Source organism: Sorex araneus, chromosome 3, assembly GCF_027595985.1.
Source record: "Sorex araneus isolate mSorAra2 chromosome 3, mSorAra2.pri, whole genome shotgun sequence".
Classification (NCBI taxonomy): Eukaryota; Metazoa; Chordata; class Mammalia; order Eulipotyphla; family Soricidae; genus Sorex; species Sorex araneus.
The window spans coordinates 175,938,237-175,951,724 of NC_073304.1; the positions used below are offsets into that span (position 1 = coordinate 175,938,237).

The window sequence follows — 13,488 nt, forward strand, 5'->3', positions numbered from 1 at the left end:
AGTGCTTGCCTTGCACATGGCTGATCCAGGTTCAATCCCCGGTGCCTTACATAGTTCCCCAAGTCCGCCAGGAATGATCCCTAAGCACTAAGTCAGAAATAAGCCCTGGGCACTGCCAGGTGTGGCCCCAAAACAAAACAAAACAAAACAAAAAAATGATTTAGTTTACTTTCAGTATTTTGTGGCTTTAGTTACATCACATTTTTCTTTCCTTTCACATCCGTGTCTAGGAAGCATAAGACACACGAGGAGTTCCATGATCATTTCTGCTGCTCTGGTCTTGGTGAGTACCCGCGTTGTGGGGGTAACCCGGCATTCTCATTTGTTTCTTCTGACTCCTGAATTCTGTCCTAACTAGGAACCATTTCAGAGCCAGGACCTCAGCTCATAGCTCTCCCCTAATCGTACTAGGAGCATCCTGTAAGATGTAACTCACAGTTTTTACTGTGTTTGGGTTTTGTAACATTTTAGACTATTGGAAAATTACAGCACAAAACTTAAAATTTTGAATGGCCAAAACAGCCTACTCACATTTTGGTGGACAGATATTTTCTTATCTGGTCAGTTACAGCTTGAACTCATTCAAGTGGAAAATTAAGGCTATCAGGGAAATGTTGACAATTTAAGGACTCCAACATTTTATATTGATGCTATAACAAACTCTCCATAGCATGATTAAAGCATATGGGCCTATAAAATATTCAAAATTATAAAGATTTAGAAGTACAATTAAGTATACTAAAGATGCATGAAAATCACTCAGATATGGCCTTTGGTTGAATTGTCTGGGAACCCCCTCCATGTCTTCTTCATGTGGAAGGGGCAGATATTTGGGGGGAAGGAGAGGGGACAGGTCAAACCAAGAATTATTCCAGGGCTATGAAAACACACAGCTTCTTCTGTTTCCTGTGCGGAGATGTGAAGGGAAAGAATGCAAGGAAGTTCTTACCTATTGCCAATATACTAGTATATCCATAGCAGCTATGACCCAACTCGTATCTCTACCTGGAAGGCTGTTTTTATAAATTTTATCTATTAAAATATTCATTCTTAAAAAAAGACAGCTTTACAGATGAGAAAACTAACACTGGAGAGGTTAGACACTGGATTCAAGAATCTGTTGAGGTGATTCAAGAGTTGGGGGTGGGAGGGTGCAGTAGTACAGCAGGTCGGGCATTTTCCATTTGCCTTGCATGCGGCTAGCCCAGGTTCGATCCCTGGCACCCCATCTGTTCCCTGAGACTGCCAGGAGTGATTCTTGAGTGCAGAGGCAGGAGTAACCCTGGAGCATTGCCAATGTGGTCCCAAAACAAACAAGACAAAACAAAATAGTGGTAAAAAAAAATAGTGGTACAGAAAAGGCAAGTTTAGAACCCAGATTTGTTGTCTGATTTCTCATGCAGTATTCTTTCTACGCTACCACTTGGATGTTCACATAAATAAGGCAACTATAGTTTAACAATTAAAAAAACATGATTCTAAAAGAGGCACCTTCATTTGGTGTCCTTTTTATCATTAGGAATGGTATATGGACTAGAAATAGGCATTTAAAATATCTGAAAAAGATAAAATTAACTTTTGACATGGAAAAAGAAAACAAAGTGGGGGCTGGAGTGATAGTGCAGTGGGTAGGACGTTTGCCTTGCACACGGGTAACCTGGGTTCAATCCCCAGCATCCCATATGGTCCCCCAAGCACTGCCAAGAGTAATTCCTGAGCACAGAGCCAGGAGTAACCCGTGAGCATCGCTGGGTGTGACCCAAGAAGCAAAAAAAAAAAAAAAAAAGAGCCCTATTGGTGTGACCCAGAGAAGAAACTCAAGGGCTGAACAGACAGGCTGCCAGGCCATTCTTGGACCACCTGGTCCGCAGGTACTAGCAACGGTGACCTGTGACATGGACCTGGAGATGGAGCTGCCACAAACAAAGCTGGTTGTAGCCTAGTGTGGTCCCAAAACAAAATTCCAGCAAAAATTCCCCCTCCAGGAGGAGAATGTAATCAATGCATCAAAAATTCAGAAATGTGAAAGCATCTATACCTCTTCATCCAAATCTGTAATTTTACTAATAAGATTATAAAATTCCGTTTGAGTGCTAAATATATCACTTTTCCTAGTCTGTTTTTCTGACTCAGGAAAAGTCTCCTATATTTCTTCTACTAGAAATGGGAAAAATGAAAATTTACCTGCCAAAATTATTACTAAGTCTATATTTGCCAATATTGATTATTTTGACAGTAGTTCCAAGTACACTACAATTACTTTATTTTTCCCTTTTGCTTTTTTGGACCACATCCAGTGGTGCTCAGGGCATACTATTTCTCCGGCCCCACAATTACTTTCTTTGAAGATGCAGTGTATAAATAAATTCTTCTTGTCTAAATAAGGACACTTGGGGCTGCAGTGATAGTACAGTAGGTAGGGCACCTGCCTTGCATGTGGCCGACCCGGGTTTTATCCTTGGCATCCCATATGGTCCTCTGAGCACTGCCAGGAGTGATCCCTGAGTGCTGAGCAAGGAGTAACTCTGAGATCACCAGTTATGTGGCCCCAAAAAACAAAAATTAATTAATTAAAAAATAAATAAGGACACTTATTTTCTGATAGTGGTCCTTTTAATTTTTATAAACATTTTCAATAAAATATTTTGTTTGGATTCTAGGTATCTTTACAAAATAAAACTTTTATGAACAAGAAATCAGAGAAAGTGAGTATAAAACATATTTTCGCATGTTCAAGCAAAATTATGGAGGATGGGGAATAAAGATTTCAGACAATAGTTAAAAACCTGGTACCTTGACCTAGGAGCAACTATTATAGCTCTCACTGATATCTCTAAATGGATTTACTTTGTAAATGAACGGTACATTTTAAAATCGACCTTACAGTTAGTTCATTATCTGCAATGAACAAATTCATATAGTCTACATATATTTATATCACAGAATATAATTCCTAGCAGAATCTTTTCACTCCAGCTCTACATACATAAGAATGACATATTTGGTTCAAGGTAAACCTGATAGGAATAAAGTGAGAAGAACCGGGGGCTAACAGTGCAGATAATAGCGTTCCACAGGGAATTTGTCTGCTGAGAATTTGACAAAAGAGCCCGTCGATTTACCCACAAGAAAGCAGAGTATCCTGGATCAGATCCCCATCAGACTCCTGTTCCCTCGGGACAGATCCCTGTTCCGAGGCTTCCCGCTGCCCTGAGGGTGGTGCCCTGCACCCCGGTACCCTATGTGAGGTAGCCAGGGCAGCGGGCAGTGGGCAGCGGTCAGCAGAGACACTCTGCTCGAGGCTTCACAGCCTCCTCGGAAGAATGCACAGTATTTGGCACAAAGCCACTTTTCACCCCTTCCCAGCCATCCTGGATGCAAATCTCTCCCCTTTTCACGAGCTCGTAGATGTCCCTGGTGAGGGCGGTGAAGGACTCCTCCACATTGGTGGCATCTTTGGCCGAGGTCTCCATGTACTTCATCCCGCAGTCTGCGGACAACTGCTCAGCTTCTTCCCTCGTCACCTGGCGCTGGGATGCCAAGTCACACTTGTGTCCCACCAGCAGAAACACGATCCGGAAGGGCTGTACGTGCATCCGGGCTTCCTCCAGCCAGTCCTTCACGTGTTCGAAAGAGCGTCGGTTGGTGATGTCGAAGACCAAAAATCCACCCACTGAGTTGCGGTAGTAAGAGCGAGTGATGGATCTGAAAGGGACAGCAGGAAGGGGGTCAGGGGACCAGCTGCTCTCTCTGCCCGCCTTCAAGTGGCACCCTAGGACGAGATGCAGGTGCATGGGTGCAACTGAGTTAGAATTTATAAATCTAATTGGAAGTGTCCCATGTGAGCACTGTTGTGTGAGACTGATCTGCAATCCGGATCAGTCACGACAGAACTCAGAACTAGCACTGCCTTTCAGGAAGGCAGACACACATTCTCATGGATGGCATCTTTTTGTTAGTTCTGGTTCCCCTCCCCACCCCCTTTTTTTAAGGGGGCCACACCTGGCGATGCTCAGGGGTTACTTCTGGCTCTGCGCTCAGGAATTATTCCTGGTGGTGCTCGGGGACCTTGAGGAGAGCCAGGGATCGAAGCTGGGTCGGTTGTGTGCCAGGCAAACACCCTATGTGCTGTACCAGCCCCAATGTTAGGGTTTGAGGCTCCATGTTCTGTGGTGCTTGGGGGTCACCCGTGATCAAGGTGCTCAGGATATCAAGCTCTGGGCTCCATTCCAGCTCTCTGAGTCACCGCCCCATGAGGAATTCTTGCCTGAGGATTATCCGTTTTTACGACGGATCCAATAGACTCATCCTTCCAACAGTGTTAATTAGGCAGTGCCATTTGGTGAAGGGCCAAGGAAATGGATCTGAAGATGTTTTTACTTTGTTTTATTTTGGGTCTACACTGGGTGGTACCTGGGAACAACTCTTGATTGCATGGCCAGGGGCTCTCCTGACAGTGCTCAGGGGCCATGAAGTTGCAGAGACTGAATGCGGGCCCTCATGCATGTTAGGCACCTGCTCTAACCCTTGAGCTACCTCTGGGGCCCCCAGAGTGGTAATTTTTATTTTATTATTATTATTATTATTATTATTATTTGGGGGGGTCACACCCAGTGATGCACAGGGGTTACTGGCTCATGCACTCAGGAATTACTCCTGGCGGTGCTCAGGGGACAATATGGGATGCTGGGAATCAAACCCAGGTTGGCCGCATGCAAGGCAAATGCTCTACCCGCTGTGCTATTGCTCCAGCCCCCAGAGTGGTAATTTTTAGAATCAACTTCTCTGATACAGGAGTTACTGGTGCTTCAAGGAAGATATTGAAGGCACACGGGAGGGATTTAGGAGATTATTCTTTTATAGGAGAAAAAAAATATTTGAGTAAGAAACCCGGAAAGGGAGAAGGGAGGGAGGGAACCAACAGCTAGATGATAAAAATCTACTTGTGAAAAATCTACACTCTGGTTACTGGATTTCTCAGACTTCACCGCCTGCCTGCTTATGCACTCTGTCTGACATGAGGTCTGGATCATCTATAATGTCCCCTGGCATCTAAAGTGGTGGCTAGATTTCTGTTATAACCAAATAGCTTTAGCCAGTGCATCCTAGCCCCTGGGTGCACTATATAAACAGCCTGACCTTACTCTGTTCTAGTGAACGGAAGCTCCAGGGAGACAGTGCTCCTCTGTGGGCCATCTTGGGTACCCAGGCATTAGGAACCTGCCCATCTGGGATCAGATCATCTCTTTTTCTGGAAGGCTAGGAACCACATCGAAAAGTGTAGGAATTAAATGAGTCCCCTTAGGAAGAAAGCCTGCTGGGTGGGTGCGATAGTGCAGCAGGTAAGGCATTGGCCTTGCACCAGGCCAACCTGGGTTGAATCCCCAGTACCGCATATGGTTCTTCTGAGCCCACCAGGAGTGATCCCTGAGCGCAGAGCCTGAGTGCTGGGTGTGGCCCCCCAAACCAACAAAAGGACTGCTTTTTAGCTTAGGCATTTTTATTTACTTTATTTTGATGGGGAAGGGGTCACGCATAGCCCCCAAGGTATCATGGTTTTACCCCAAGACTGCAGCTCACTGAGGGAACTTCCCTGTTCTTTACAATGTCAAGTGTCATAGATTTTTCACATTAAAAAGAAAAAGTCCCTAGGGGGAAGTAAGAAGAGGAGGCCTGGGAGTGACAGGGGCAAGGGCCTGGTTCTCAGGCTCTGCTGTGGTGAAGTATCTGCGTGTATCTAATCCCTCAGGGCCAACACCATACCCAAATGACAGCATTAAACTTGGAAATGTGACAGATCAGGATGGAGGGTTTGGGGGGGTGAGAGGCCTGGGGTCACTCACTGGTGCAAGGACCAGAGCTGGAACATTGTATACCCAAGTCTCTGTGTCAACAACTTTGTCACTCACGGTGCCTATACTAACAAACAAACAAAAACCCTTAAATAAAATTGGGCAATGCTAGTTTAAGCAATTACAGTTGGCAGGTTTCTCTGCTGTGCTGCTTCTTAGAATTTTGATAGGAATTTCTGAGTGAGAGCTCTGTGAAATACTTGGGTTTTTTAGATGTGCTTAATCACAGAACCCAGTGCTCTGAGACTTCAGGAAGACTTCCTTTTCTTGGGGCTGGAGAGATAGCACAGCGGGTAGGGCATTTGCCTTGCACGTGGCCGACCCGGGTTCAAATCCCAGCATCCCATATGGTCCCCTGAGCACGGCCGGGGGTAATTCCTGAGTGCAGAGCCAGGAGTAACCCCTGTGCATCGCCAGGTGTGACCCAAAAAAAAAAAAAAAAAAAAAGCAAAAAAAAAAAAAAAAAGACTTCCTTTTCTTGGTCTATAACCTGTAGCTAGAATCAAAATGCCCCAAAGTTTATACAATCTGAATGGAAAGCCCCCAAAAGAGAGTAGTACAGAGAGTGAAAAGCTCTTGCCTTGTCCATGGTTAACTTTGGTTCAATCTGAGCACCACGTATGAGTCCCTGAGCACTGCCAGGAGTGAGCGCTGAGCGCAAATCTAGGACTAAGCCCTGAGCATAGCTGGGTGTGGCTCTAAAGCAAAAATTAATACTGCCAATTATACTTCAGTAAAGCCAGAATGTGGGGGAGAAAATTAAAGCCAAATCTTTAAGATATTATTTTTTGGGCCACACCAAGTGATTACTCTTGGCTTTGTACTCAGGAATCACTCCTGAAGGAGCTTGGGGGACCATATGGGATGCTAGGGACCAGCTGTGTGCAAGGCAAGAGCCCTGCCCACTCTACCACATCTCCAGCCCCCAATATGGTTATAACTATCCCCTCACTCTTTTGTTGTCCTGTAGCATTTGCTAATGCTTTCAAGTCAGTGTTGAAAGTTGGTTTCTTTTTATTTCTAATTATCAACAAACTGACAAATATACTGTTTCCCACAAATCTTGCTGGTATAATTAGGACAAAGAAAAAGTCTTTAAAATAAAATCAATTAATCAATGTTCATTTTCTTGTCCAGACGTTGAGGGAAAAAATCTTTTGGAAGAATTAGATACAAGCAAGATTTTACTACCGATCTTATAGATATAAATCAACACAGTTGCTAGAAGTTTAAGCATAAAGAAAATGTGGACTGGAGAGATAACACGGAGGGTAGGGCACTTGCCTTGCACGCTGCCAACCTGAGTTGGATTCCCAGCATCCCATATGGTCCCCTGAGCACTGCCAGGAGTAAGTCCTGAGTCCAGTCCCAGGAGTAATAACTGAGCACTACCAGGTTGTAGCCCAAAGTACTTCCAGGTGTAGCCCCAAAACCAAAACCAACCAAACAAAAAATAAAACAAAAAAATAAAGAAAAGGTTTTATTATCTTCACTTAAATCTTTTGTTTTGTTTTGGGGGCAAGGACTGGACCACACCCTGCTGTATTCTGGGGTCACTCCTGGCTCAATGCTCAAGGTCCTCAATGTGCCAGCCAAGTGCTACAGCCACTCCCTGCACTATTATTCTTCCAGCTCCAATTATATTTAATTTAGAGGGGAGAACAAATTACTGCCAGGAAATATGTTTTCCTGACCAGGAAACATCTCAAAGTTCATGTCTGAATGAGATCAGAAGTCCAGGAATTTGCTATCAACATCAGAATGGTAAAAACGTAAGGAATCTGAGAGAGATAACAAGGATGCCTTCATTTGTCAGATAAGAAATCAGGAGTTTGAGAAAGGCTTTCAGAGGAAGGAGACTTCTTGAAAAGAAATCAATGCCCTCTTTGTGGAGTTCTAGGTCCTGGTGGTTCAGATCAATGACCTCTGCACATCTCCAAAGGGTGGCCTTGCCATCTCTCCATCACACACACAGCAGTAAAGGAAGTCCCGACATGCTAGGAGCTCACTTCTCTCTATGAGTCAGTGTCACAGCTGGAACAGGAGCCGGCACTTTAGCTGCTGGAGCGGGCTCCCTGGGGTGGGCTGATCTCATGCACAATAGAAGGGCATAGTGGGGGGAGGTGAGGGTAGGGAGAAGTGTGTTTGGGAAGTCCCCTCCCAAATCTGTCTTCAAAGCAGTGGCCTGCTGAGAATTGCAAAATGCTCCAGCCAGCAATGCAACCTTAAAAATAAACAACAGGGGGTGGACTAATAGGGCACTGGCCTCCCATGTGGCAGACCCAGGTTTGCTCCCTGGCACTCCATAGGGTCCCCCCACACCCCAACACCACCAGGAGTGATTCCTGAGCGCAGAGCCAGGAGTATGTCCTGAGTATTGTTGGGTGTGGCCCCCAAAGGCCCCCCCATGAAAAAAATAATAGCCCTCAAACACTCAACTTACCAGGTTCTCTAAAAAGTTAAGTAACCTTGACCCAGAAGATCACAATGTTGAAGATCACAGTGAAATATAGTCACTGCTTATATTTCACAGTTGGGTTTATTCCTCTGAGCCACCTCTGTGGCCGCCCCCTGGACCTTTGGACAGACGTCATTGGGAGCCTTTCTCCACTTAGAAACGCAGGTTCTGGTCTGGGATGCTGGGGAAGCAGCCACACCCATGACAGATTAAGGAAGGGGCAAGTGCCTGACAAATCTCAGCATCTCTCTTTTCTCCTTAAAGCAACACCCGCAAACTTCCAGAGACAGCTCAAGCCCGGACCAAAGAAGCTGGCCTCGGGGACTCAGTCCCTGATGTCACATCTGATTGCTCTGAAAGACACATACCCAGGGACCTGGCCCGGTGCTTCTGATGACTAGAGAAGTACTGCCAGGTGTTCCAACAGTGACAGCGCCTGCCCTCTGCCTCTGAGCTTACTCGGTGAACTGGGTCAGAGCATCACTCATGGAAAGAACCCAGAATCAACCAGGAATCCCAGAGCCGGACTTCGCAGTTTGGCCAGAAGCGACTGGTAAACCCGCGAGGGAGGAGGAGGGGGGAAGAAGGGGAGGAAGAGGGGGAGGAGGGGGAGGAGTGGGAGGAGGAGGAGAAGAAGGAGGAGGAGGGGAGGAAGAGGAGGAGGAGAGAGGGTGGGATCTTAAGAGCTGGGCATCCAAATCCCAGAGGGGCAGAGGGAACTGGGGGACCAGTGGGGAGTTAGGGGGACCGCGAGGGTGATCCCGGCTCAGGCGGAGAAGGGAGGACGCAGAAGTTAGAAACTGCCGGCTCTGGAAGAGGAGGGGCAAGGGGAAGCGAGATCCGGAGTGTTTGCACTTTTTGCATGGGAAGTGTTTGTCCACATGCAGGAGGGCAGGACCGGGCCGGGCCGGGCCAGGCAGGGCAGGGCCGGGCAGCTCAGCGCAGCCCCCCACCTCCACCGTGTAGGAGGCCCTACCTGAACCGCTCCTGTCCCGCCGTGTCCCAGAGCTGCAGCTTGATCCTCTTGCCCGGCTCGATCTCCAGCAGGCGGGAGAAGAAGTCCACGCCGACGGTGGGGTCGCAGGCGGGGGCGCGCAGCCCGGGAAAGCGGCCCTGGGTGAAGCGGTGCAGAAGGCACGACTTGCCCACAGTGGAGTCCCCGATCACGATGAGGCGGAACTGGTAGATCCAGATGGTCTCCATCGGGCCGCCCCGCCCGCCGTCCGGGAACTGTCCCTTCAGCACCTCCCGACCGCGGGGCCGCGGGCTTCCAGCATGTTCCTGCAGCCGCAGCCGCGCCTGGTCCTCCGCCCTCCCGGGAGCAAGGGGCGTGTCCGGGCCCGTGGGGGCGTGGCCGTGAACCAGGGGGGCGTGGCCGGCCCGCGGTGGGCAGAGGAAATTAGCATTCCCGCCCCCGTGACTACTGTAAATCACTCTCTCGCACTTCTCACTGGGCGCCGACGGGAAAGTGGGTGTGGTCAGGGGACGTGACAGCAGCAACTACCAGTGAGAATAAAGCCAGGGCTCAGTTCCGGGAAAGTCAGCCAATGAAAAGTGCGACTCGTTTTCTTGCGCTTCAGAGCGGGCTCTTTGGATTCTGGCTGACGGAAGGCGATCGTTCAGGAAGTCACAGTTAAGTCTTGAATTGATTTCACGTGTTCTAGGGTTCTTACCTCCTAGGTTTTATTTTTTATTAAAACAAAGCTATAATAATTAAAAAAGATCGTGATTTACAAATTTATTTATCATGCAGTTTCAAGCATTAGTGTTTCAATACCACCAGTGTCCCCAGTTTCCCTTCTAATCTCAACCTGCCCCCTTAAGCATATAACAAATTTACTTTATATTACTTGTTCCAAGAAAACTTTAAGAAATGATAAGTAGATTGATTAGATAATAATGGTTTGTAGATTAGTATATAATTTTAACCTATGTAATTAAGGAAGTTAAAATCATTTAATACAATATAATAAAATGCCAGTTCTCACATAAGTAAGTTTTCAATTCTGGAATCTAAATACTTGGATCTCATTATGGTAATAATTATATCTTAGCTGTCACTGAAATTGTGCTAATATATTTTGGAGTTTACATGAAATCGATAAGGCCTACATATGTAAAATTTCCCCCTACACTTTATATAAACACCATGGTTTACAAAGTTCATGATGATTTGTTACAGTCATTCAATATTCCAACACCAATCCCACCACCATTATCTTTCCTCCACCACTGTCTCAAATTGGGAATTTTGCTTCTCCTGATTTTATTTAATTAATTAATTAATACTCTTTGGGTCATACTCGGCAGTGATGCTTAGGGGTTACTCCTGGCTCTGCACTTAGGAATTACTCCTGGTGGTGCTCAGGGGACCATCTGGGATGCTGGGGATCGAACCCAGGTCGGCCACATACAAGGCAAATAAATGCCCTACCCACTGTACCATCACTCCAGGCCCCTCTCCTGCTTTTAAAGAGGACTTTGCTTTAAGGTATTCTAAGGTGAAGGAGTTGAAAGCAGGTTTGAAATAAGTGGCCGAGCAAGTTCTAGATATTACCTGCTCAATGACAGCCACCAATGACAGCGCTGCTAGAATTGTACATAATACACGGGGTGGTGCTGGGATCAAATTTTTGGCCTCAAGCCTGCAAGGCCAACACTCTACCACTGAGCCATGAGGCACAAGCCACATTCCCACCCAGAGACAGTTCTTTTGACATCAGCTAATCCCTAGGTTCAGGCTACAACTGTATCGCTATATCACTGCTACAACAATAGCAAGATTTTTGAGCTATGTGGTAATGATCAGTTTAGCCCAAGGTCTAAGGTGGTGCTTCTACAGTGGGTAAAGAAGATTCTTGGCTTGAAAGCAGAGGTTCTGGTGAGCGGTGGTGGCGCTGAGGCACCCCCTTGGGAACTAGGGGGTTTTGTTTGGTTGTTTTTTTTACCACACCCAGTGGTGCTCAGGACTTAATCCTGGCCCTGCACTCAGGGATCACTCCTGTCTGGGCTCGGGGGGCCATATGGGGTGCTGAGATCAAACCTCCTTTGGCCTTGAGCAGGGCAAGTGCCCTACCTGTTGTACTCTCTGTCCTGGCTCATCGAGCCCCATGGTTTGGCCTTTGCTAGGGATAGATCTTAGCAGTTTTTTTTTTTCTTTTTGGGTTGGTCATAACTGGCAATGCACAGGGGTTATTCCTGGCTTTTCACTCAGGAAACTACTCCTGGCGGTGCTTGGGGGACCATATGGATGCTGGGAATCAAACCTGGGTTGGCTGTATGCAAAGCAAATGCCCTACCCACTGTACTATTGCTCTAGCCCCCCTTAGCAGAAATTAAGTTCAGTCTTTCATAATTATTATCAGACTCACTTTGGACTCAAGTTTTGTGAGTCCAATATTATTGTTAATGTCAGGTACCTTGCCTCTTACCTGTATTTAAAGGCAGAACCAGGGGCTGGAGTGATAGCACAGTGGGTAGGGCATTTGCCTTGCACGCAGCCAACCTGGGTTCAATTCCCAGCATCTCATATGGTCCCCTGAGAACTGCCAGGGGTAATTCTTGAGTGCAGAGCCAGGAGTGACCCCTGTGCATCGCTGGGTGTGACCCAAAAAGCAAAATAAATAAATAAATAAATAAAGGCAGAACCATAGATATTAATAGTCCACGTCCACTGGGCTGGAGTTAGGATTGGCAACTTTATATATATTTTTCCTTTTTTGGGGGGGGAGGGTCACACCCAGTGATGCTCAGAGGTTACTCCTGGCTCTGCCCTAAAGAATTTCTCCTGGCGGTGCTTGGGAAACCATATGGGATGCCAGGGATCCAACCCAGGTCAACCGAGTGCAAGGCAAATGTTCTACCAGCTGTAGTATTACTCTGGCCCCAAGGATTGGCAACTTTAGAAGGATGAAAAATCTTAGAAAAGCATGGAGGGAAGCCAAGGGAATAAATCTTTTGGTAGGACTTTAACTCTTCTCAGGAAGTAGTTTGGAGTTCTAATTCAATATAATGGGATATACCTTTATGGAACGATAGTACAGTGGGTAGGGCGTTTGCCTTACATGCGTCTGACCCAGGTTCGATTCCTCTGTCCCTCTCAGAGAGCCCAGCAAGGCACCAAGAGTATCCCGCTTGCACGGCAGAGTCTGGTAAGCTACTGATGGTATATTCGATATGCCAAAAACAGTAACAAGTCTCACAATGGAGAAGTTACTGGTGCCCACTTGAGCAATCGATGAACAACTGGACAACAGTGCTACAGTGCTACATACCTTTATGGACTTAACCTGGAAATATTTTATCAGGTGAAACGGAGTCTCTCAGTTGTTCAACATGAAAACACATGTAGGCAATTTACGGAATTAAGTTTACTATAATAAACAAGTTAAACATAGGGATCTGTGTTTCAAGGTTTAGCTTTTAAAAAACTGTTATGAATATTCCCATGGTGGTTAGGTTTTGGGCATGGTTGTCAGTGCCGAGCAGACCATGTGGTGCTGGGAATCAAACCCGGGCCTCTTATACGCAAAGAGAGAGCATCCCACTGAACTATTTTTCTGGCCCTATCTTTGTTTTTTTCCAGGGGGAGATCTTCCCAGCAGGGATGTTGGGGCACTGGAGCTGTATCTAGAGGGGTCTGGGAGACTCTGCTATTCCAGGGATTGAGTCCAGGGCTCTGTCTATGCCAGATATGGGCCCCAGCCCTCTGAGTTGTCTCCCAGACTCTTCTTTTTAAAATTGTTTTTCTTAAAATAGCAAATCCATTAGAAAAGTGATTCACGTTTAAGATGAAGATTGTTTTTTTGTTTGTTTGTGGGCCAATCTGGCAAGCTCAGAACTTATTCCTGGCTCAGTACTCAAGGATCATCACTCCTAGTAGTGCTCAGGGGATCCTATGGGGTGCTGGGGATTGAATCCAAGGTTGGCTGCATGCCAGGCAAGTGCCCTCCCTGCTGTGCTATCTGTTGGGCCCTTGTTTTGCTGTGTTCTCTGGGTAGGGGCTTTCAAGAGAACTATCACTAAGGTACAAATTTAAAAAGAGGACCCAGAACATAGCTTGGTTGAACTTACCTGGGAAATTGCTATTTGATTAGGAAAGGTCATTTCTGCCAATGAACAGGTTGCTTACAAATGAAGAATTTATGATCATTAAGTGGGGTGGAGGTGCATGTCTGT

General features: G+C 46.4%; 1 protein-coding gene across 1 annotated transcript; it reads right to left on the reverse strand.

Annotated features, from left to right (window-relative positions):
• Positions 1 to 1,548: 1,548 nt before the first annotated feature.
• On the reverse strand, positions 1,549 to 9,611 carry RAB39A (RAB39A, member RAS oncogene family). Its single transcript, XM_004604792.2, has 2 exons — positions 9,287 to 9,611; positions 1,549 to 3,705 (listed from the first exon to the last, which is right to left on the reverse strand). The coding sequence occupies exons 1-2, from the start codon at positions 9,511 to 9,513 to the stop codon at positions 3,279 to 3,281; spliced, it is 654 nt and encodes a 217-aa protein (XP_004604849.1). The 5' UTR covers positions 9,514 to 9,611; the 3' UTR covers positions 1,549 to 3,278.
• Positions 9,612 to 13,488: the final 3,877 nt, after the last annotated feature.

Coding starts and splice junctions, on each gene's coding strand:
- RAB39A (XM_004604792.2), bottom strand. CDS start 9,513: ATGGAGACCATCTGGATCTACCAGTTCCGCCTCATCGTGATCGGGGAC. Junction 3,706..9,286: donor GCGGGACAGGAGCGGTTCAG/GTAGGGCCTCCT, acceptor TGTCCCTTTCAG/ATCCATCACTCGCTCTTACT.